The sequence below is a fragment of the Cornus florida genome, unplaced genomic scaffold, assembly GCF_030987335.1.
Source record: "Cornus florida cultivar Cherokee Brave unplaced genomic scaffold, ASM3098733v1 CherokeeBrave_3.0.0_Hap2_Chr11, whole genome shotgun sequence".
Taxonomy (NCBI): Eukaryota; Viridiplantae; Streptophyta; class Magnoliopsida; order Cornales; family Cornaceae; genus Cornus; species Cornus florida.
Window position 1 is genome coordinate 82,490,464 of NW_026775581.1, and position 25,544 is coordinate 82,516,007.

General features: G+C 33.5%; 1 protein-coding gene, 1 long non-coding RNA gene and 1 pseudogene across 2 annotated transcripts; all 3 read right to left on the reverse strand.

The window, feature by feature from the left end:
- Positions 1-1,165: 1,165 nt before the first annotated feature.
- LOC132281415 (carotenoid 9,10(9',10')-cleavage dioxygenase 1-like) lies at positions 1,166-6,557 on the reverse strand (annotated as a pseudogene).
- A 6,257-nt stretch (positions 6,558-12,814) lies between these two features.
- Positions 12,815-20,735, reverse strand: LOC132281416 (carotenoid 9,10(9',10')-cleavage dioxygenase 1-like; the record flags this gene model as incomplete). Its single annotated transcript, XM_059783120.1, has 12 exons — positions 12,815-13,089; positions 13,169-13,330; positions 13,427-13,476; positions 13,558-13,864; positions 13,998-14,136; positions 14,236-14,298; positions 14,391-14,472; positions 14,587-14,665; positions 14,760-14,939; positions 15,227-15,486; positions 16,193-16,295; positions 20,586-20,735. Coding segments are annotated over 12 exons (1,692 nt in total), but the record flags the coding sequence as incomplete, so codon positions are not given.
- LOC132286346 (uncharacterized) lies at positions 18,451-19,124 on the reverse strand. The gene is made up of 3 exons (XR_009472756.1): positions 19,025-19,124; positions 18,777-18,941; positions 18,451-18,698 (listed from the first exon to the last, which is right to left on the reverse strand). It is a non-coding gene; the product is annotated as an uncharacterized LOC132286346 (long non-coding RNA).
- Positions 20,736-25,544: the final 4,809 nt, after the last annotated feature.

The following is a 25,544-nucleotide window of genomic DNA, read 5'->3' on the forward strand; positions in this document are numbered from 1 at the left end:
GGAAATAATGAGTTAAACATCATAGACTTGGGAATACTTTTGAAAAAAATAAATAAACGACACAAACGTTGAAGGAGGGTTAGTGCAAGTTGAAATCAGTGTGAACATAATTCAGATAGAACATAAGTTGTGTTCTTTAAAATGGAAGAAATCATATTACATTTTCATTATATATATATATATATATATAATCTTGAGTTTGGTCTATAATAAAAGATCAAGGTCATATCTAACGTAAATTGAAGAAAAATGCAACTAGTAAGGAAATATTGAAATATGTAGGAACTGAATGAATTTTATTTGATTAGCGGATTTAGTTTAAAAAAAAAATAATGAAAAGGAAAAAGAAAACAGATTTGTATTGTTTTGTGTAACAATGCTGTTCAATTGTATTCAAAAGGAAAAGGATAAAATAGGTTAAAGAGATTTGCTTAACCGCGGAGGGGCGGGGGATGCCAAAACACTCCAGGGTGTCTAATTACATTGGGCTTGAGCTTTATCTGAATCAACTTCCAAATGGACCACATAAAAGAATAAGGCCCAATGTCCATTCAACTAGGCCCAAATATTTTTGCAGAGGATATAAGTTCTTTCCTTTGACATGTAAGCATAAATTCAAATATATATGGATACCTGCTTAAGACCTTCAGACAAGTTTTATTTATTTATTTATTATTATTTTTGTCTGACAATAATAAAAATCTAACCCTAATTCAAATCTCCATTTAACAACTGCTTCATTGCAAATTTATTTTTATTTTATTTTATTTTATTTATTTATTTTTTTTCTTTCGGTCATGCCCATAGCAACACAAGTTTTTATTATTTACTATAGAAACTTGAACCCTCACAACACCACAAGTTTTCAGAGATATACTATGGCAGTTTTTATTTATTTAATTTTATAACGGCAAAATATATTTATTCAGAAGCAAGACCATACAATACAATCAAATTGAAAGCACTTAAGTAGCCAATGAGGCCATACATCCCAGATTCCCAATCAACTTCACCACATTGGCATCTCACAGCCCATTTGCTTAAAAAGCATACATATATATATGAGCTACCAGATTACACTCTCTAGGACATCATATACTTTTAAAATGATCAATTGTTTATTAAAATATTTGTTTCACCACTTCGACATCTTCACAAAGATGATTCAATCCTGTTCTTGTTGATCGGGCATTGACAAGAAAGCTCCATGAAAACCATATGGTACTCTGCATGGCATCATAATTTTGGCAACTGGCTCACTTGTAAAGTTCTTTGTATCAACTATATAAACCTGCAACAAAGATATATATATATATATATATATATATATATATATATATATATATATATATTGTGTTTAAATCAAATATAAACTTACATTAAAATTATAAGTTATCAATAACAATAAGTATATATATTCATGACAGAAATGAATTACCTGAGATGTACCGTTATCTTCATTATGAACAAAAGAGATGATTCAACCATCGTCTTCCTCACAACCTCCACATTTCGGGACAAATGTAGCTCCAGAACAAAAAGTATTCTCCTGAAATTTATGATATTCGACCTTTACAGAGTTGTCGCATTGTGTCTTTCCCTGCTTAATATGTCAAAGTGTTATCACAAAATAATAATAATAAAAAAAATGCATTAAATATAGTAAAATATGTGAAAGAAATCTTTTACCAAATAAAATCTGGATTTTGGTTCTCCTAAGTAAAGCTTGGCTAGTCCGCTATACTTGGCCATGCCTAATATATCAAATCGATAGACTATTTTAAGTCAAACAATTTAAATTATAAGAGAAATATATATATATATATATATATATATTCCCAAATTAAGGTCATTGTTTCTAGATTACCTGAGGCAGAGCTTGCGTTAGAGTCAACAATATGAGTGTAACCATATTTATTTTTAACACCACTAAAATTTTCGTTAATCATAGGACAATCCAAGGCAAATTCGGTTCCGGTGAGATACTTTTCCGTGACCTCTCCATTTCGCATGTTTAATCTCCATTCATAACAACGAGAAAATAATAATCCGTCTTGTGTCGAACTGTCATCATTTTCTCCAACTGAATTAACGGGCTTAAAACCTCTTGAAAACCACTCAAATTTGTTCGAACCATGATCAGGTCCTGGTATGATTGATCCGCGAGCTCTACATGCCAACAGCACAACCTGTTCTTCGTCATAAAAACATGAATTTCAAAATGTGAATCAAAGGCATGGACTACTTGAAAAAGGATATTAACATTTTGTACTATGTACTATTCTTGCTGGTTACCTCATCACCATCATCATAACAGTTGATAATGTGAAATGCACAACTTGGTTCCACCTCAAACCACTGAACTGATTCTGCATCACCGTAACGAGGCATTACCCCAATCCTTGCATATCCTTCCTTGTCATACCTTACCAATCTGCATATATATATATATATTAATGTTAATATTATTTTAGCAATAATTTGAAACCTTATTTTAAAATTCTTGGAGAAAAAATTTCAAGAACATGTACTCACGGGCCTCCTCTAATGACTCTGTTTATGTCTATCGTTAGTGGAAAATCTATGATCACATTATAACTGCAAACCATAAAACCATATTAAAATTTGTTGAATTAAGATTGATGGAAACCTTCAAACTGAGGTAAAGACATTGGATTATTAATTTACCTCTGTGTAACACCTATCTCATGGCAAAAGGTGCACCTGTTGAATTTGAGATCCACTTTATGTACTAATTTCTTTCCGTCAGCTAAAAAAGAGACAGGAAATCGAGACATTAGGGTGTAAAAGTATACAGAGTGAGTTGTTGGGACGGTGGAAGTTTCCGAAACTAAGATTTAACGTGGTTGGGCACAAACCGGCCTACATCCACAGAAGAGATTTCACTATCATTCCCTAGACATTACAACAGTAGAGTACCAACACTGTGTATATGTCTTTTCACCATATATCATACCACAAGTCTGTCTCCTTGCCACCGGTATTCTTCCTGCTTTACGGACCGATAAACTACCTCTCACCGGAAAAAATATCCCTCATGAAACTATATGTCTCTCAATCTCATTAGTCTCAATTCGCAACCTAGGTTAACAAAATTCAACATCTCTAAAATACAAACCTAATTAGACTAAAAAATTTGAGACACAATCCTAACACGGTTTATTTTTGTTTTATTTTTATTTTTATTTTTGTTTTTCCGCCATAAGAGTATACCTGAAATCACTCCCAGCTCAAAGTAAGGTTTCTTCGCATCAACCCCCATTACGACCAGATCCCCGGTACCTGGAGCTTTCTGCAGCATGTAAAATTGTTACTTGAGCAAAATCAACAATATAATATTAATGTATAGCTTAATGAACAAAGTACCTTCGGGTGGCTAGTGAATGGTCGATTCCAATCTCCATTGACATCCCAATTGCCTAAAGTTTCTAGTGAACGGATGTCTATCTCTTGAGGCACATGATTCTCAGCAATTGAGTATAACTTCCCCGAATGCATGAAAACATTGGTGTTGCTAATGTCTTTGTTTACTTTGCCAAATCTTAACTGAAATATTCAACAACAAATTAATAATAGAATATTATGGTATGCCTTAAATTTCCATTATTCATGTACTTCACTTATTTTTGGTATAATTTAGCAAAACTAATTGGCAAACAAGTCTTCAAATATGTGTTTGTAGACTAAGCACATCATTTTTGTCTAGCATTAATCGGTTAAGTTTCTAGTTGGGAGAATCTGCTCACCAAATTTAGCAGATAGGATGACAAAATAGCCGGTGAATCCCCTTCGACTGTTGGAAGAAAAGATGGTTTGTTTCTTTGTTTTTCTAACTTGAATGTCTCGGTATGAACATGTTTGTTGTTATAGAAGACATTCCAGCTTCCACCACTATCTTTATTAAAATACAAAGCATGAAGCATTCCTTCTCCCTCCACCCAAATGTGACTTGATCTTCCGAACATAGATTTTGTTGATTTTAATCCTCCAAAAAGAGGGTTTGGGCCTGCAAATACAACACAATTCAGTTTGCAAATTAATCAATAATTTACTGTTATTTTTTTATGATCTATGATATAAAAAAAAAGGTCATCAACAAATGATGAGATAACAGTTTTTGTGTCATTAGATTTTCTAAGTGAATCAAAAAGTACTCTGTCGTGATCAAAAGAAACAAAAAGCCTAAAGAATTCTTATCAAGTTCGAACTTATTGTAAACTTACAATAATTTTATTCCAGCGAAAATAATTTCATCATTTTGTTCTGATAAAATTCTTCAAACACAATTAATAATCTAAATAGATCGAGGATTAAAATTAAATATATCCTACTGGTTAAGGAAAATAGGTAGGGACTATGACATAGACAATTTTGCATGTTGAAATATGATATATAAAGGTTATAATTAATAATGTACCATTTCTTATGTAAACACCCTCCGAAAAATCATCTGGAATCCTCCCTTCAATGCTGGTAACAAGAACAGCTTCTCCCAACTCTTCAACATGACCAAAGTTACTCTGCTAGTATGTAGATATACGGAGTAATTAACAACTAACCAATCAAAATTAGCATGTATGTGTGTTTTTTTAGTTCATGTCTGTGCATGTGAGTAATTAGTATTATGGAAGATGAATGCATGACAATGGTACCTGAGATGGGAGCAATGGCTGATCATGGAATTCGAACACGGAGTCAACAAAGGCATCCAAAAGTCTCACAGAAGTGTTCTTGATGATTTCAGAAGCACTGATTTGCAGAGGAACTTTCTGAAACTCTTTCAACAGTGACTGCTCATTGAAACCAAAAGTATATATATCAGTTATGCTTTTATAGAAATTTTTAGATTGATAAAAAAGTGTTGATTATTATGGTAATTCTTGCTACAACAATATATATATATAAAATTTGTTATGAATTCAAGAGAAAAGAAAAAGAATGTTCCGTTCCACAATTGACATTGCCAACTTCATTTATAGGTCGTAAATTGTTACTCTCTATTTTTCTTCTCGTATCATACGTCATACAAGGGAAAAAAAAATTTACAGACAAGTTCTTACAAAAATACACTAAACATGAACCGAAAAAAAATAATAATACTATTGTTCTATTTTAGTTTTAAAAGTATATTTTAGACTACTAGTTTGGTCCCCAAACTTAAAATTCTGACTCCGCCCTGCATGTAATCCAGACTCCTCTTGCTTTCAGTCTCTAGGAGCGTTCACTCTATCGATCAAATCCGTAATTACCTTTACCCATCTTACAACCCTCCACAGAACGCTTAAGCAAATATGTCAACTTTATTTAGATTTTTATTTGCATGTCGAGTTGTGATTGACTTGGACCATATAATAATTTCTTATAAAATTAGGGGCTACGCATAAGTTTCAACCGACAACCTAGACATCCAGTCAAAATCCAAATTCTAGAATTACAATTCCTTGTCCAACCAGGGCCAACCCTGAGATTCCTAAAATTTTGAGAGGTGCTAGGCGAATTTTCAATTACAAGACTCTTTATACATAAGGTTTCACACGAGAATTTTTTTTATATGAGTGCGAAATTTACATTAAAATCAGAAGATAAACGCATAAAGTATATCAAGTTTGAAACCACATAAAGCAAAAATCAGTCTTGGTGCTTTATAAAGAGCATAATACAATTTATATTAAAATTTTTACAAATATTCAACACAACATAGTCACAAAAGTCAAAATTCAACTTCATATCAAAGTAAATGTGACCGTCTTACATTTTGAGATGCAAAATTATAAATTAAAGTTCTCCAATCATTGTCATAATTTTTTGTTGTTTGAACTGGGTTGACTTAAAAATTTGATAGTTGATTGCATCCATGAGTTAAAAATTTGGTTGTTTGAACTGAGGTTAACTATCATGCATGCACGTTAACCCAAAACTAATACTACATATAATAATAAAATAAATCAGTTTCTTGTTTAAATATAAAAAATAAAAAATCATTTTTTCTTTTGAAAGGAAGGAATAGAAACAAATTATTTTTACCATACAAATTATTGTATTACATATATAAATTGCTATTATAAGTCCGTGTTTATTGTCATAATTTTTTTTTTAAAAGTTATTTATTGTCATAAATTTACATGATATATGTTTGTATATTGTTTTTTAATAATGAAAATTATGGCTGTCTCTTAATTGATTAAAAGATTAGTTACCTTCAATTATGGGAAGTAGTTATATTTCAGAAATATACTATTGTATTACATTATGGTACTAAATTCGAAGCCCTTTCAAATTGGAGGCCCTAAGCAACAGCCTTGGTCGGCTTGCCCCAGGACAGATTCTGTGTCGAGCAAGAAATTACTTAATAAATACAACTCTAAAATATAAGTCAATTAAATTAGAATTTGAGAGCATATAATCATGTACATTTAGAGAGATATAATAACCTTGGAAGCAGAGGAGAAAGAGGTCTTTAGTTGATCAACTTTGCGTGAGATTGAAGGCCTCTGGACACAGCAATTCACTTGAAATTCACAACTCGAAATGGCCATCTCTCTATATCTCTGTCTCTCTCTCTCAGGGTGATTATGTCTTAGAAATGGTTCTCTCGGTCTCTTATGTTAGAAACTTAACACTGCACATACTTATAGGTGTAAGTATGTGTCATTGTCTTGTCTTATCCGATACTATCAATGAGCATCTTTTGCTTGCTTAGATGCTAATGGACTTGATGACGACAACGAATACATATTGATGACGACAACATCTGATCCATTCTGGTTATAAGAAGCCTCAAGTGGACAATGAATATTTATATTAAACAAATTGATTAGTAAAAGAATGACTCAATCGTGACACCATCTCTACTCATAGTGTCCATCTTTTTAGACTTTGTATCACACTCGTATTTACATGTAACTCGTATTTATATGTAACATCCTCCCCCTCTTGATATTCAATTTTTTAACTTTGTATCACTACTCATATTTATATGTAAAATTTTGAAAGGAATGACTTCCACTATAACACATGACAATTAATTCTTGCCTTCTTGCTGTATTGAATAACAATTTATTTCAGGATTTTAACATAATTATTTAGAAAATGCTATATAATTAAATCAAGGTTGCAACTAACATTTTTGATACACCACAACTATTTCAAATATGCAACTTATTAAATCAAGACACGTAATTTTTTTATTTTTGTTTTTTTATTTTTTTATTTTATTAATCATGTTGCATCTCGTGTAGTTGTGTTGCTAGCGCGAAATAAGTTGTTTCATTCATATACAACACAATATAACATAGAAATGATTATAGCAGGGGATCTAGATCTATGAGACAACAATTATATATATATATATATATATATATATATATATATATATATATTGTAATAATTCTTTTTTTTTTTTAATACCATTTTTTGGAATTTTTCGATTTTTTGAAGGTATTTTCGTCTTTTTTCATTTTGTTTGCCGGACACCATGGGGTGTGCCGGATGTGTCCAAGAGTTGGATGGGACATTTCCTTGAATTCAGGACTCTTGAAAATGCACCGGTTGTCATTTCAATATTTTTCTGTTTTTGGACCGGACAGTTTCAGGTGGGACCCGCTATTGGGATTATTGTGTACGAGAATTGTGTCACGGGTCCATTGCATACCATGCATAATTATTTTGTGCATATTTATATGGTTGTATGTCATTTTATGTGGTTGTGATTTAATTGGAATAAATAAATAAATAAATAAATATATATATATATATAATTCTAAAATGGTGGATATTTTACATAGTGGTGGGACCCACCCCCACACACATTTCTAATGGCCAAGAGGCCATTTTGGCCTCACATTTCCTTTCTTTCCCGTAAGTCTCTCCCTCTCATTTCTTTGTTCTTCATTTTTTATTTTCTCATAAAAAAAATTCAAGCTTTGATTTATCTCTCATCTTTGAGAGCTTTTTGATGCCATTTGCGGCAAGTCGGAGAACGCGTTAAGATCTTCAATTTGATCGGAGCCAAGCCCCATTTGGTGCACCTTGAAATTTTTGAAATTAGGGCTTTGATTTGGGGTTTTGGGAGTTTTCATCTCCATTGACGTAGGGGTGTTCTAATACATGATTTCATATGCTTTTTGTGAGTTAATTCTATATTAATTGTTGAATTGCATGCTTAATTAGTTTAAGTCCTTGCAAATTATTTAAATATTACATGTGAAAGGTGTATCTATGTGATAGTTGAAATAATGTGTATAAGCATGCCTATGTGTAATGGAATCTGTGTTTTGTATGCCTAATATGTTTGAATAATGTAAAGTAAAAGCATGAATTATGGATTTTAGAAATTTACTTTGAATGATATGTGTGAAAGTTTTATGGTTGAATTGTCGAATTGAAGCATGAAACATTCATGTATCCATTTGGGAAAAGAGAAGGGAAAATGTTTTAAAACAAACAAAACTTGTTTTTGGGAAAAAGTTTTCTAAAAGTGTTTGCGAAAACCCAGACGTCTAGGAGGCGCCTAGTGGTCTGTGGTGTTAGTGTAGTCTAGAGGGAAGTATGGTTGAGTTAACTAGGCCAGATGCGACGCCTTGGAGGTACCTTGTGGTCGTGGATGATTAGTCAATTCTCCTTTCGTGATGCCTTGGAGGTGCCTTTGGTCGGATTACACTAACGGCTTGAAAGTTGAAACGGAAATGTTTCGCATATGGGGAGCGACATTTGCATGACATTGCACTTTATTAGAATATGTGGTGTGTATGTGTTTGGATAACAATTGTTACATTGTTGTTGTTGTAGTTGTTGCCATGTACTCCCTATGGTATGATCCCGTTTCCTTTTACGTGTATTCCTTACGTGGATTCACAGGGTTATGCTCACCCCATTAATTTTAACATTTTTCAAGTTCGGGAAAAGAAGTGGCAAACAATAATCCACCACAAGCCTAGTCGGGTTGAAAGAGACTTGGATTTTTTTGTGCTTGATGTATATATTAATTTTTTGTTGTAAATCATACTAGGTGCCATTTTGTATCTCATGGCCTAATTAAAACTTTTGAAACTCATGTAAGGCCTTAAGGCCATATTTTGATGTATTACGGACTTATTTAAAATTAGACAATAGAGTGGACCCATGTATGGTTTCATTTGAACGAATTGGTATCTAGATGTGTTAATTTCATTGTTATATATATGATTTGGGGGCAAGTTTAGACTTTAAATAAGGTCATCTATGGACCTAAGGAGTGCCCACATATAGGTGTTTCAGTTTTAGCCCTTTCTGGGTAAAAATTTTAGGTTTTGGACTTGGGGAACCGGTACCTCATTCGGGAACCGGTTTAAGGGGTACTTTGGTTCACGTTTGGGCATTCTGCCCATGTGGAACCGGTACCAAGATTTGGGAACCGGTTCCAGCCCTCCAGTGGCTTTTTACCCTTCATAGTTTTATCAACTTTGATCATTTAATTTCTGCTGGTCATAACTTTTTCGTTCCAAACCTAAATAGGGTCATTCTTGAGTCCATTTTCAAGGATTTTGAGTTAACTTTCCAATGAGACCAACCTCATCTTCAAATTTCAGACATGTTGAGAGTGATGGTTGTTTTAGTGGGACAATGTCGGAATTTCCCTTGAACCGAGTATGGGTATTTTTGGAAATTCATAACCGATGACCATAGAACCTCTTCGAATGTCGTGGAATGACTAGAATGATTGTTTTAAACTTCATTTGACTAGTTTAAGGGGTGATTATTCTCTAATATTGTGAAATGACCATTTTACCCCAAGTGTGTCATCGGGTTTGGTTAAGGACCCGGTTAGTGATCCAGACCCCCCGATTTGGGTCGTTACACATATATTTATCTATATTATTATTAAAAGTACAAGGGAGTGTCAAGAATTATAAATTATTATTATCAATTAAAAATAAATAAATAATAAAATAAATTAATCATAAGTTACCAATTAAAATACAAACATAAGTTAACAATCAAAATACAACTCCTCACAAAAAGAATTTCAAATCATCATTATCAATTAAAAATAAATTAATAATAAAATAAGTTAAAACATAAGTTGCCATTATCTATCTATATCCATATTTATACTATTAATAAAAGATTCAGTATTTCAGTATTATTTATTAATCTATACTATTAATAAAAGGACAAAGAGTTTTAGTATTTTAATATTTATTTATTAATATAAAAAATTAATTAATTAATTAATTTTAATTTTGATATTGTTTTAGGAGTTTTAAAATATATCTATCAATAATTGAATTCCTATTGAAAAGTTCAATTCAAAATTATTACTTTTATCTCTTTTACCTCGTATCAATTTTATGTTCATTGATCATAAATTAATACATCCGTGTGATTATTTTAAGATATCAATTTTAATTCTAATTTGAAAAAATAATTATTTATTTACTTTGTTAAATATTAATTTTAAATTAAATTTTATTTACATGCAATGCATGTAGCGTTTTACTAGTGTGTGTGTGTGTGTATATATATATATAGATAGATATATATATTAATGACATGAACCACATGACCAACAAAATTAAATTGCAAGTTTCTTCCTCAAATAAAATTAACTTGTGGACTATCGAAAGTCCACAAATCTGGGCCCTCAGAGTTAGCAATGTGTTCCGTCATTTTCAGACTTCGTTGTTGTATAAAGATTTTCCTACCCAACTCTACTTTGTCTCAAGTCTATATTCTAGGCAATTATCTCCGAATCACATCATCACCATGTGCTGAATGATTAACCAAAACTGAATTTGTTTGAGTGTTATTTTCAATATTTTTTTCTCAGTGCTAATGAAAGACGTTACAATCACCTTCTCTTAAGATTTAGTGTCTTCGCTAACCTGACCAGTATAAATTTGTGCATAACATCTCTCACCTCTTGGGATCCAGTATTCTAGCTAACTTCATTTGCATGAGTTTGTGCATGTTCCCCACTTTTGACTGATGATTGATTCTAATACTATTTATCACAACCAGAATACTATTCATTTTTGCACGTTCTCCATTTAAGTGCTCATAATTTTTAAAACTCGTCTGCACAATTAGTAGACATTCATACATATAAGTCTTAGCAACTCCTTCCACGGAACATAATTAAGCTCTACTATAAATTTGTAATGGAATTCATATCAGTATCTATGGACAAGAAAAATACTAACAAAATGGCATCAAATGATACCCTGCCCGTTAAAGATGCTATATATCTCGCTATCATGTTTAGCATGCATATTTTTAACCCAAAAAAAAAATTGTTTAGCATGCATATTTATATGAATTCTAGTACGTGCACCCCAAAAGAATCGCACATTCAACATGTGACAGTTAAATAAATATAGTATGTGCAAAAGAACCACATATTGACCATGTGACAATTGAATATAGTAAGCACAACAACAAAATGTTGTGCTTGCAAAACGTTTTAATATCCTCATGCTACTGCACTCTGGCTAAAGTGTGATTGCAAAATTGAATATTATTTACACAGTACGAGTTCGGCTAAAGTTTGAGTCTCCAAAAGTGTAAAGTGGTATCTCCTTTATCTTTCAAAGTGATTTAGTAGTGTTTCCTTTACCTTTTAAAGTGACCCCGTGATATTTCCTCTATGGAGTTTTTAAAAAAACAAAGTGGGTATCTGACGTTGTGTGTGAGTTTTTTGTCAATGGAAAAAAAAAAAAAAAAAATGTGATAGCAAAATTGAAATTGGTCAAACAATTCAATCTTTTAAAAATCAGATAAAGGAAGTCTGATAGGCATAAGTTTCGGTAGTGCTACATACTTGTTGATATACTCCCAACGTACCAAAATTATTGTTCATCTTTGTCTTTTGGGATGTCCAAAACAAATGCCCTATTCTAAAAATAGATGTTCTACTTTTTATAAAATTTCTAAAATATCATTTTGACATTAACTTAATTAAACAAGTGCACTAATTACAAAGTACATGTTGTCTTTTAGTAAAGATAAATTTGAAAATTTCCTCTTATTAATATAATAGAAAATAATAAAAAATTCACTACTATAAAAAGTTGGATTTCCAAAACACAGCAAGAATTTTGGAATAGAAGAGTAAATGGTATCAAAGCCTCATCAAGTCGAAAGTGTGTAGATTGTGGTGATTATGTGGGAGGGTGCGAGGCAATACACGAGTGCATAATCCCATATTGCTTAAGTGTGAAAATAGAAAGTGATACATATATGTGCTATGTTATCTCCAAATGATTCGAGACATTTTAAAATAAAATCCAAGAATAAAATCGTGCATCTTGCGAGCATATTTAAGTCAATCTAACCCTTTACAAGGTTTCAGGCAAATTTTTTCTTTGTTTCTTTTTTATTTATTTAACTGACAATAATAAAAATAGAACCCTAATTCAAATCTCCATTTTACAACAGGGTCATTGCATTTTTTTTTTTCCGGTCATGCCCCTAGCAACAAAAGTTTTCATTATGAAAACTTGCACCCTCACAACCTTTAATTTTGACTCACAAGGCTACAGCGTTAGACCCTCCATCCACTTCAGTTCTCATGTCATTGCCATAACTTAAACCACTGCATTAGACTCCATATAGCTAGTTAACTCTATTTCATTCATTATTTCTCCAAAGAAATTAAAGAAATGAAAATTAATTCTGAGTCGTGCTATGGCAATTTTTATTTTATTTTATTACTATTATCATTATTTTTCCACAAAACAGCAAAATATATTTATTCAGAATCAACACAAATATCTAACTATTTTTTGAACAAAAATATTTCCATACTACTACATAATTAAAACAAAAGACTTTTCATTACAGAAACCACATCTCTCCATATAAATTTACATACAATAACATAAATGACAGTAGGCAAGAAGTAAGTAATATTATGTAAATATTGACTATTTCTTATACAGTATCTTGGTTTCACAAAGCTTCCGATCCTGTTTGTTATTGTTGATAGGGCATCGATATGAAAGCTCCATGAAAACCATATGGCACTCTACATGGCAGCATAATTTTGGCCACTGGCTCACTAGTAAAGTTCTTTGTATCAATTATATAAACCTGCAAGAAATGTGTTTAAATCAATATACATTTAAATTAATCAACATGAAAATTTATCAATAAATCAAAAATGAATTACCTGAGATGCACCGTTATCTTCGTTATAAACAAAACAAATGATCCAACCATCATCTTCCTCAGAACCTCCACGTTTAGGGACAAATGCAGATCCAGAGCAGAAGATATTCTTCCCAAATTTATGATGTTGGACCTTTACGAAGTTTTCACATTGTCTCGTTCCCTGCCTCACATGTCAAAGTGTTTACCACAATCAAACATGCATGAAACACAGTGGAAAAGATAAATAAATAATAAAAGTGTGCAAGAAATAAATTACCAGATGTTTTCCTAAGTAAAGCTTGGCTAGTCCACCATACTTGGCCATGCCTAATATATCAAATCAACACACTATTTTAAGTCAAACAATTCATAATTTAAATTATATGACTAATCTTTTTTCTAGATTACCTGAGGCAGAGCTCGCACAGGAGTCAACAAGCTGAGTGTAACCATATTTATTTTTAGCACCCACAAAATTTTCATTAATCATAGGAAAATCCATAGCGATTTCAGTTCCGGTGAGATTCTTTTCCTTGACCTCTCCACTTAATATGTTTAATCTCCATTCATAACAACGAGAAAATAATAATCCGTCATCATTTTCTCCAACTGAACTCACTGGCTTAAAACCTCTTGAAAACCACTCAAATTTGTTCAAACCAAAATCAGGCCCTGGTATGATTGATCCACGAGCTCGACATGCCCACACTACAACCTGTTCTTCCTCGAAAAACAAAATTTTCAAACTGGTGAATCAGTTACCGGTTTGAATTATTCTTTTCAAAGGCATGGACTGCTCAAAAGAAGATGTTAACAATTTGTACTGTTTTGTTCTTGCAGATGGTTACCTCATCACCATCCTCATAACAGTTGAGAATGTGAAAAACAGAACTTGGTTCCACCTCAAACCACTGAACCGATTCTGCATCACCGTAACGAGGCATTACCCCAATCCTTGCATACCCTTCCTTATCATACCTCATCAATCTGCAAATTAATGTTAATATTTTAGACAATAATTAAGATGAAATCTTAAGCTTATTATTTTAAAGTTATTTGGGAAAAGACTCAAAATTATGTACTCACGCGCCTCCTCTAATGAGTCTGTTTATGTCTACAGTTAGTGGAAAATCTATGATCACATTATACCTGCCAACCATAGAACCATATTAAATAAGTTGAATTAAAATTGATGGAAATAAAAGTACAGAGGCAAAGACATTGGATTATTATTAATTCACCTCTGTGTAACACCTATATCATGGCAAAGGGTACACCTGTTGAATTTGAGATCCACTTTATGTACTAATTTCTTTCCATCAGCTGGAAAAGAGAGAGGAAATCAAAAGGCATTAGAATTCGTAAACAATTTACGTACTAATTTCTTTGATCTTGCTTTAAATGTTTCCCTTTCCCTAAAACACCACAAGAGTGTACCTGAAATCACTCCAAGCTCAAAGTAAGGTTTCTTTGCATCAAACCCCATTATGAGCAGCTCCCCGGTACCTGGAACTTTCTGCATGTAAAATTGTTACTCGAGCAAAATCATTAAGTTTTTTTGATATCGAATCGAAGTACAATATTATTGTATAGCTTAATGAATTAAGTACCTTCGGGTGGCTAGTGAATGGTCGATTCCAAGCTCCATTGAATTCCCAATTGCCTAAAGTTTCTAGTGTAAGGATGTCTATCTCTTGAGGCATATGATTCTCAGTAATTGAGTATAACTTCCCCGAATGCATGAAAACATTGGTATTACTATCATATTTGTTTACTTCGCCAAATCTTAACTGAAACATTTAAGAACGAATATTAGATTATACTACGCTTTAAATTTCCATTATCCATGTACTTTGCTTACTTTGGTAGAATTTAGCATAGCCAAAATTTGGCAAAACATGTCTGCAAATGTCAAGTTATTTTGTCTAAATTACAGATATTTGGCCAAATAATGTGTCTGCAGACTTCACACATTATTTTTGCCTATCTAACTAGTTAGGAGAATACAGGCTCGATCTAAAATTAATAGATACATGCCCTAGTTTAATTAGGTACATCACTGGGAAAATCTGCTCACCGAATTTAGCAGATAAGCTGACAAAATAGCCAGTCTATCCCCTTCGACAGTCGGAAGAAACAATGGTTTATTTCTTTGCCTTTCTAACTTGAATGTCTCGGTATGAACATGTTTGTTGTTATAGAAGACAGTCCAGGTTCCACCGCTATCTTTATTAAAATACAAAGCATGAAGCATTCCTTCTCCTTCCACCCAAATGTGACTTGATCTTCCGAACATAGAAATTGTTGATTTTAATCCTCCAAAAACAGGGTTTGGGCCTGCAAATACAATACAATTCACAAGTTTACAACATTTTAACATACATTTTCAAATTTATCAATAATTTATTGTGTGTGTGTGTGTGTGTGTATATATATATTTGTGATTTTAATAAAAATGTCACCTTGTTTGTCACTTTGACTGCCAACAATTAAGCATCAACAAATTATAAGATAGAGAGTGACACTAACAGTTTGTGTGCCGTGACATTTTTTAAGTATGAATCGAAAAGTACTCTATCATGATCAAATGAAACAAAAAGCTGAAAGAATTCTTATGTAGGTTGAACTTATCATCAACTTACAATAGTTATATTCCGGCAAATTGTATTTAAATATTATGTTGCTATATAATGCCATTAGGGGTAGGTTACAATTGCAGGTTGGTTTAGATTCTGTATATATCAAAGTCAATGTTAGTTCTTGTCAATTTTTTTAATCATCATCAATTTTTATTTTTTTTACCTCCTAGTCAATTTATATATTTATGTTTTCTAATATTATCAATGCTTTCTTGCTGTCTCACAAACAAATTTGTCCTCCCTTCATCATTTTGTTCTAATAAAATTCTTCAAACTAGCAATGCCAAAATAATAATCTAAATAGTGTGAAGATTAAAATATAATACATCTCACTAGTTAAGGATAATATGAACTATGACATAGAATTATGCATGCTAAAATATGATTTTTGAAGGATTATGCACCATTTCTTATGTAAACACCCTCCGGAAAATCATCTGGAATCCTCCCCTCAATGTTGGTAACATGAACAGCTTCTCCCACTTCTTCAACTGGAGCTAAGTTACTCTGCTAATATGTAGATATAATTAACAACTAACCAATCATATTACCAAATCTTTGTATTTAATTCGTGTCCTAGCATTTATGTTATTAAGAAAGACTAATGCATCACAATGGTACCTGAGATTGGAGCAATGGTTGATCGTGGAATTCGAACATGGAGTCAACAAAGGCATCCAGCAGTCTCACAGAAGTGTTCTTGATTATTTCAGACACACTGATTTGCAAAGGAACTTTCTGAAACCAAAATTATATCAGTTATGTATTATTTGCATGATTTTGTTGCGAAGAGTAAACAATTACAAACAAAACACAATATTTACGTGGTTCAGCTAAAACTAAGAATTTCCAACACCAAATCACGCACGCAAACTCTTGTCCTGGAGTTCTAGTTCATGTATTCCAGACTCCCTCTCGCCCTCAGTTTCTACCTGTTTTCAACCTACCAAACCCATAACTACATACCCATTCTACCACCACCCACTATGAAATTAGGTGTTACACATCTCTCTTTCTCGTAAGTCTCAACCCACAACCTAGATATCTATCCAAAACCCAAATTCTAAAATCACAATTCCTTGCACAACAATAAATTAACTAATAAACACAACTCTAAAATAAAAAACTAATTAAACTAGAATTTGAGAAACATGCACGACACATATATAATATACTCCTATAAATTACTGAGATTTAATAACCTTGAAAGCAGAGGAGAGAGAGGTCTTTAGGTGATCAATTCTGCGTGACATTGAAGGCCTCTGGACGCAGCAACTCACTTGAAATTCACAAGTCGAAATGGCCATCTCTCTAGATCTGTCTCTCTCTCTCTCTCTCTGTCTCTCTCTCTCAGGCTGATGTCTTAGAAATGGTTCTCTTTCTCATGTTAGAAACTTAACTGCACATACTTGTAGGTGTTAGTATGTGTATTTGTCATGTCTTATCCGACACTATCAATAAGCATCTTTTGCTTGCTTAGATGCTAGTGGACCTTGATGACAACACTAGATGACGACAAGATCTAATACATTATGGTTGTACGAGGACCATGAATATTTTTAGAACTCATAAATAGGATTAAAACACCCATCTAATATTTGTAATGAAATTGTTTAACATCCAAAATTATATAAGCTCTCCGTACTGTAAAGTCTGTAAAGCACAGTAATTCATATCAGTGTCTATTGACAAGAAATACTAACAAAACAGCATCAAATGATACCATGAGTGTTAAGATGCTATATTTCTCATGATCATGTCTGACATGTATATTTATTTGTACGTGCACATGCAAAACAACCACATGTTGAACACGTGACAATTAAATATAGTGAGCACAACTAGAAGATATTCCCTAGGAAAAGGCTTCAGTATCCTCGTTGATGTTCAAAAAACACAAAAAAGGGGGGCAAATACAATTCTTCATATGCATATGCACAACATAAAAAATAATAATAAAATATTTGTATGAAAGTACAATCATATTACAACTACACCTACGAAGCACGGACACGGATACGGGACACGGGTACGACACGACACGGATACGGTGACACGGCAAATTTCAAAAAAATAGGACACGGACACGGCGGGAATACGCCTATAAATTATATATATCTATATATATATATATATATAATTATATATTCAAAATATAATTACTAGAATCTTGTACAGATAAATAAAACAGCAACAAATAACAGAATCAATATCAATAATTTCATCTCTGTTATAAGAAAAATATAGACAAGACAAAACAGAAAATAAATGAAAAATAAAGTTGATCCAAATTCCAAACGAAGATGTGCAGAAGAGACATAACTATAATGAACTAAATATGTATATGAATAAACATGTATACTTTCAGTCTTTCACAAAGTTTTGTTCATGTAACTTATATATATATATATATATATATATATATATATATATCTTGTTCATGAAGAGAGATAATTGAAGAATATGAGAGACTGAGAGGAGTGAGAAAATAAATTTTGTCTCATAAAAGTGTCGGACCGTGTGTCCAAGCCTCGGACATGCGTGTCCAATAAAAAATAATATTTGGACACTTTATAGAAGTGTCGGACACGTGTCCGAGCCTCGGACACGGGTGTCGGGACCCCTGGAAGGAGTGTCCGTGCTTCATAGAACTACACCAACAAACACACAAATCTCTCCATATAAAATATACATACAATTACATAAAGGACACTAAGACAGCAAGGAATTAATATAATTTCATGCCAATCACTTAGTATAACCAGTTGAACCCACTACTATTTAAATATTGACTATATTTTATACAATATCCTGGTTCCACAAAGTTTCTGATCCTGTTATTGTTGATGGGGCATTGATAATTTTGGCCACTGGCTCACTAGTAAATTTCTTTGAATCAATTATATAAACCTGCAAGAAATATTGTGTTTAAATCAATGTAAATTTACATCAACATGAAAAGTTATCAATAACAGTAATTATTAATACCTGAGATGTACCGTTATCTTCATTATAAACAAAAGAGATGATCCAACCATCGTCATTCTCAAAACCTCCATCTTTAGGGACAAATGCAGCTCCAGAGCAGAAGGTGCTCTTCTCAAATTTATGATATTCAACCTTTATGAAATTTTCGCATTGTCTCTTTCCCTACTTCACATGTCAAAGTGTTTAGCACAGTCAATCATGCATGAAACAAAATAGAAATAAATAAAAATTTGCAAGAAACCTATTACCAGATCTCATGGCAAAGGGTGCACCTTTTGAATTTGAGATCCACTTTATGTTCTAATTTCTTTACGTCAGCTAAAAAAGAGAACAAGACATTAGAATGTAAAGTTGTTACTTGACCAAAATAATAAGTTATTAGATATATATCAAATCAAAGATAAAATATTATTGTATAGCTTAATAAATTAGTACCTTCGAATGGCTAGTGAAAGGTTGATTCCAAGCTCCATTTGACATCCCAATTGCCTAAAGTTTCTACTGTAAGGATGTCTATCTCTTGAGGTATATGATTCTCAGCAATTGAGTATAATTTCCTCCAATGCACGAAGACATTGGTGTTGCTGAAGTATTTGTTTTCTTTGCCAAATCTTAACTGAAATACTCAAGAACAAATAACAGATTATTGTGTACCTTAAATGTCCATTATCTATGTACTTTGCTTTTTTAAGGTAGATTTTAGCATAGCCTGAACCTAAATTGTTTGAAATAAAGTTTTTGGCAAAAAAAAAATAAATAAATAAAGTCTGCAAATGTCAAGTTACTCTGTCCAAATTATAGATATTTGGCCAAATAATATGTTTGAATACTCCAAACGTTATTTTTGTCGAGCATTAATCAGGTAATTTCCTAGTTACCTAATGAGATAGAGAGTCACACTAACAGTCTGTGTGTCATGATATATTTTTTAAGTGAATTGAAAAACACTCCGTCATGATCAGATGGAACAAAAAGCAAAAATAACCTATGCAGGTTGAACTTATCGTAAACATACAATAAGTATATTCCAGCCAATTGTATTTAAATATTTAGCCCGTTCTATAATGCTATTAGGGGTAGGTTACAATTGCAGGTCGGTTTAGATTTTGAAATAGCCCTATGCTAATTTTTTTATCATCAGATGTTTAGTTACCTCACACTCAATTCATATATTTATGTCATCAGTTTCCTATCATTATTGATGCTTTCTAGCTTCTTAATTGTCTCACAAACAATTTTGTCCTCTGTTTTGTCTTCATCGAAAAATAATAATCCAAATAGTTTGAAGATTAAAATATACAACCCCACTGGTTAAGGAATATAGGAACTATGACATAAAAAACAATTATGCATGTTACAATATGATATTTGAAGGATATTATGTACCATTTCTTATGCAAACACCCTCCGGACAATCATCTGGAATCCCACCCTTCAGTATTGGTAACAAGAACAGCCTCTCCCAAGTTTAAGTCACAGAGGGAGAACTAGAGTGAGAGCAAATTCGGATGCGGGAGTGTGAAAGCTGAAAAATCTGAACCATAGAGAGTGGAATGGGTGCGAAAGTAACAAAATCTGAATCACACAGAGTGAGAATGGGGCAAGAGCACGCGCACTCGCATGGTGAAAGTGGCACCATTGAGAGAATTGTGTGACTTAGCTCCCAAGTCTTCAACCAGAGCAAAGTTAACTCTGTAAGTAGTAGATATAATTAATGACCTAACCAATGAAAATTACCAAATCTTTGGATATTTAATTTGCGTCCGAGCATCTGTGTTATTATGAAAGCCTAATGCATGAGAATGGTACCTGAGATGGGAGCAATGGCTGGTCATTGAATTCGAACACTGAGTCAGCAAAGGCATCCAATAGTCTCACAGGAGTGTTCTTGATGATTTCAGAAACACTGATTTGCAGAGGAACTTGCTGCAATTCTCTCAACCCTCCTGTTAAAATCAATTAAAATAAAAAATAAAAAAGGACATAAACCACCCTCCTAGGTTTCATATTCTTCTCTCTCCTCCCATCTTACAAAATTCTACTCTCTCTGCTCTTTAAATTTGCATCTCCCAAATTGGCAAAGAATGAAACTTCCATGTCTAGCATTTAAATCTTATTGAATTGAAATTTTATCTAGGGTTTAAGCAAGCAATCTTTCTTATACTCTAATCTGCGGTGGACACAAACCAACTTCCAATCAGATCCCCAAACCCAATCAGACTCTTCCATTTCGATCTGCTGCGACCACACTGACAGTGAGAATGGTTTTATTAGAATGAAGGTATAGGCTTGCGTGTGGATAGATACAGAGCTCCATTAGCAGGGTGAAGCATTTGGGTTGTAATAAATGACGGAGCCAGGATTTCAAGTGAGGGGGGCACACTGTCAAAAAAATAATAATAATAATACGGAGTACATATATATATATATATATATATATATATATATATAACAACTATAAAATTTAAAAAGACTGTAACGACCCGCTCCACCACATGGTATGATATTGTCCGCTTTGGACCTGAGCCCGCACGGTTTTGCTCTTGAGCATCACCCCAAAAGGCCTCATACCAATTGGAGGTGACATACTTACATATAAGCACTTCACCTTTCCTCTACCCAGGCGATGTGAGACTGTGCACCCGTAACTCGCCAGTGTGGTAGCCTGACAGTGTCTATCGCACCCGCTCACGGCACACCCGCTCATAAGGTCATCACAATCCACCCCCCTTGGAGGCCCGACGTCCCCGTCGGCACACTTCCGGCTGGGTCAGGCTCTGATATCAATTGTAACAACCCACTCCACCACATGGTGAAGCCCAAGAGCAAAACCGTGCGGGCTCAGGCCCAAAGCGAACAATATCATACCATGTGGTGGAGTGGGTCGTTACAAATGGTATCAGAGCCTGATCCAGCCGGAAGTGTGCCGACGAGGACGTCGGGCCTCCAAGGGGGGTGGATTGTGATGACCTTGTGGGCGGGTGTGCCGTGGGCGGGTGCGAGAGACACTGTCAGGCTACCACACTGGCAAGCTACGGGTGCACAGTCCCACATCGCCTGGGTAGAGGAAAGGTGAAGTGCTTATATGTAAGTGCATCATCTCCAATTGATATGAGGCCTTTTGGGGTGAAACCCAAGAGCAAAATCGTGCGGGCTTAGGCCCAAAGCGGACAATATCATATCATGTGGTGGAGCGGGAAAATTATTAAAATATAAAAAGGAAAATAAAAATGAAAAAACTGTAATAGGAAATAGTTAAAAAGTTTCAATTGAGGAAGAAAATTTAAAGAATGTAAAGAGTAAAAGAGAAAATAAAGAAAAAATAAGAATATAATATTGGGAATTACAAATTTGAGGGGACACTATATAAATTTTGTCATATATATGAAATTTTTTTTAAAAATTACCACATATATTATAGGTTGCTGGCCAATCGGGGGGCACGTGCCCCCCCTAGGCCTTCATTGACTCCATCCCTGGTTGTAATGTTGTTATGATAAATTTGTGGTGTTGTTTGATGTAATCTCAGTAAACTCATAATGGGGTTTTGATAAGTTTGTTGTTTGTGGGATTGGATTAATGCATGTAAATTGGATCAACACTTGTTGGGTGTATTTGATTGGGGAATGGGTGTCTCCGCCGATGGTGGTGGTAGTGGGGGAGACGATGGTGGTGAGTAGGGATCGGGCGACGGTGGTGGGGTGGAAAGATGGAAATAAAAGACTCAGAGGTACTGGTGTGATAGTGGTGGAGAAAACATACCTATACCCCAACCAAAATATTAGAAGTTAGGTACAAATGTATTAGAACTTGAGGGTATATTTGTAATTATAAATTTGAAAGAAAAGCTTACCATAAAGGATAATTAGTGCGAAAGAATAGTCCAAAGTGATTTTTCAAAAGAATAATTAAACCAAATGTATAGAAAGTGGAAGAAGTTGGCCTGATGGTAAAGTTGTTTGATTTAGAGGTTAGAATTTAAAATCGAAATAACCTCTCCATAGAATTAAAATGGCTACTCATTTAACTCCATAAAAAGTTGGAGTAATTTTCTTTTATCATAAGTACAAATTTAGAAGAGTAAGTACGTGTCTTAATCACTATTTTAGAAGGACAAAAACATCACAACATCAGTTTATAAAAATAGCCCCCACATGAGTGTATTAATAATATATTACAAAACTGAACATTAATTTTTATTAGAGTAATCCACCAAGTATCAAATAGTGTAGAACCATCTAATAATTTTTAGTGTTTATTGCCAATGACGTAGCTTTTCTCCACGTCTACTAAAGTTTTATTTATTTTTTTGATGAAAGATTATAGGCAGAGACTAACGATTCTCATCATTAGTTCTAATGTGAGAAAAAAACTGAAATAAAAACTGTCCAATTTCAGCTTCCAAATAAGTCCTCTCCTGTCTCGGAGCAGTATTGATCCTGTAATTGTTGAGAGGGCATTGATATGAAAGCTGAATGAAAACCATATGGCACTCTACATGGCAGCGTAATTTTGGCCACTGGCACAATAGTAAAGTTCTTTGCATTAATTATGTAAACCTGCAAGAAATGTGTTTTAATCAATATAAATTTACATCAAAATGAAAAGACTTCAATAACAACAATTACCGAAGACGTAAATGAATTACCTGAGATGTACCGTTATCTTTATTATAAACAAAACAAAACAGATGATCCAACCATTGTTTTCCTCAGAACCTCCACGTTTAGGAGCAAATGCAGCTCCAAAGCAGTTTGTGTTCTTCTCAAATTTATGATTACCTGAGATGTACCGTTATCTTTATTATAAACAAAACAAAACAAATGATCCAACCATCGTTTTCCTCAGAACCTCCACGTTTAGGAGCAAATGCAGCTCCAGAGCAGTTTGTGTTCTTCTCAAATTTATGATACAAAATTTTCGCATTGTTTCTTTCCTAGCTTCACTTGTCAAAGTGTTTAGAAAATTAGCACCATTAATCAAACATGCATGAATTGTAGAAAAAAAAAAAAAAACTATTACCAGATTAAATCCGGGTTTTGGTTCTCTAAGTAAAGCTTGGCTAGTCTGCTATACTTGGCCATGCCTAAATTATCAAATCAACGGACCATTTTAGGTCAAAAAATTAACAATTTAAATACTTTTTCTCAAGGTTATTGTTTGTAGATTATCCGAGGCAGTGCTCGCGCTAGAGTCAACATCCTGAGTGGAACCATATTTATTTTTAACACCCGAAAAATTTGCATTAATGAAAGGAAAATTGGAACATTTCCGATTTTCTGCATTTTTCTTTTTTCTAGAATTTTGTCGCCGCAAGGGCATTTTCGTCTCCTCACGTTATGTGTACAGGATTGTGGTTAGGTCCATTTGCATTGTGTACATTTTAAATTATGTGGATTAAGTAGTATTTGCATGTGGTTCACTTGTGTGTGTATGTGGTGTAAAATTGGAGTAAAAAGAAAATGGAAAATAAAATTGGAAATTGGTGGGACCCACCATTAACCACAAAGTGGTCTAGAGACCACATTTCTTCATTCTCATTCCTCTCTCCCGTAGCTTTCTTCTCTTTCTCATTTCCATTTCTTTCTTCCTTCCATTTGAGAAGCAAACTTTGGATCTTGGTAACTTCTTCAATTCTTCGAGTTTTTAAGAGCCGTTTGAGGCAAAACGGAGAGCACGACAAGCTCTACGCGTGAGCACCATCAATTCCAGCTTTGAGCCTCCCTAGGGAATTCGAAATTGAGACCCATCTTTAGGGTTTTGGTGCAAACTTGAGGTAGGGACCCGTAATTCTTGATGTTCTTGCTTTTTTGTGAATTTTATCTTCTTTGTGTAATGAACATGCTTAAATTGAGAATTAATTGTTTTAATGTTGTGTAAGTGATGTCTAGAGAATTTCACAATCTTGAATATGACTTGTTCTATGTGAAAAGTATGTCTAGATGATACTTTGTTGTGTTTATTATGTTGATGACCTTTCTAGAAATATTGAACATGATATATGTTTGATTGGGTGTTGTAATTCTTTAAATGCCATAATATTGAAAGTATGGAATATATGTGCATACATGTACCATTGGTTTGCATGAAATGTGAGAAATTTGTTTCGAAATGAAATTGGGAATTTCGGGAAAGTGTTTTGGATAAAATGGTTTTATACAAACCCGGTCGGTGTGGGGTTACCAACGGGCCGGAGGTTAATATAGCCTAGAGGGGACTAGGGAGTCGCCCTAGCGTAGTTGAGCTTGCTGGGGCCCCATAATGACGCCGCTGGGTTACCAAGGGTCTGGGACACTAGCCAATCCTCCTCTCGTGTCGCGGCGGGGTCACCAAATGGCGGGCTGTATTAACAGTTGAAAGTGATGATTTTGAGAATGAAAATGGGGAGTGACATTGACATGCATTCGCATTCCATGGCATTACATTCTTTGTATTCGAATTTGGTTGGAATGTTATATTAATCCCTTATGTTGCATGCTCCCTAATTCCCATTGGCCTATGCTTTGATTGGATTCACGGGGACCCAAGACGCATGTCTTAAGTGTCACCTACTGAGCATATAGCTCACCCTACTTTATATATTTTTTTTCAGGTTTTGGAAAAGAACCGGCAGATGCCAATCCATCTCAAAATTGAAAGTTATTAGAAGATGATTTTTTTTTTTGCTATTTTGTATTTGGCTATTTCATGTATAATTATAGTTTTTGGAGAATGTAAATAAGTTTGCAAATGTTGGCCATTGGATAATGTAATTAAGTTTTATTCAAA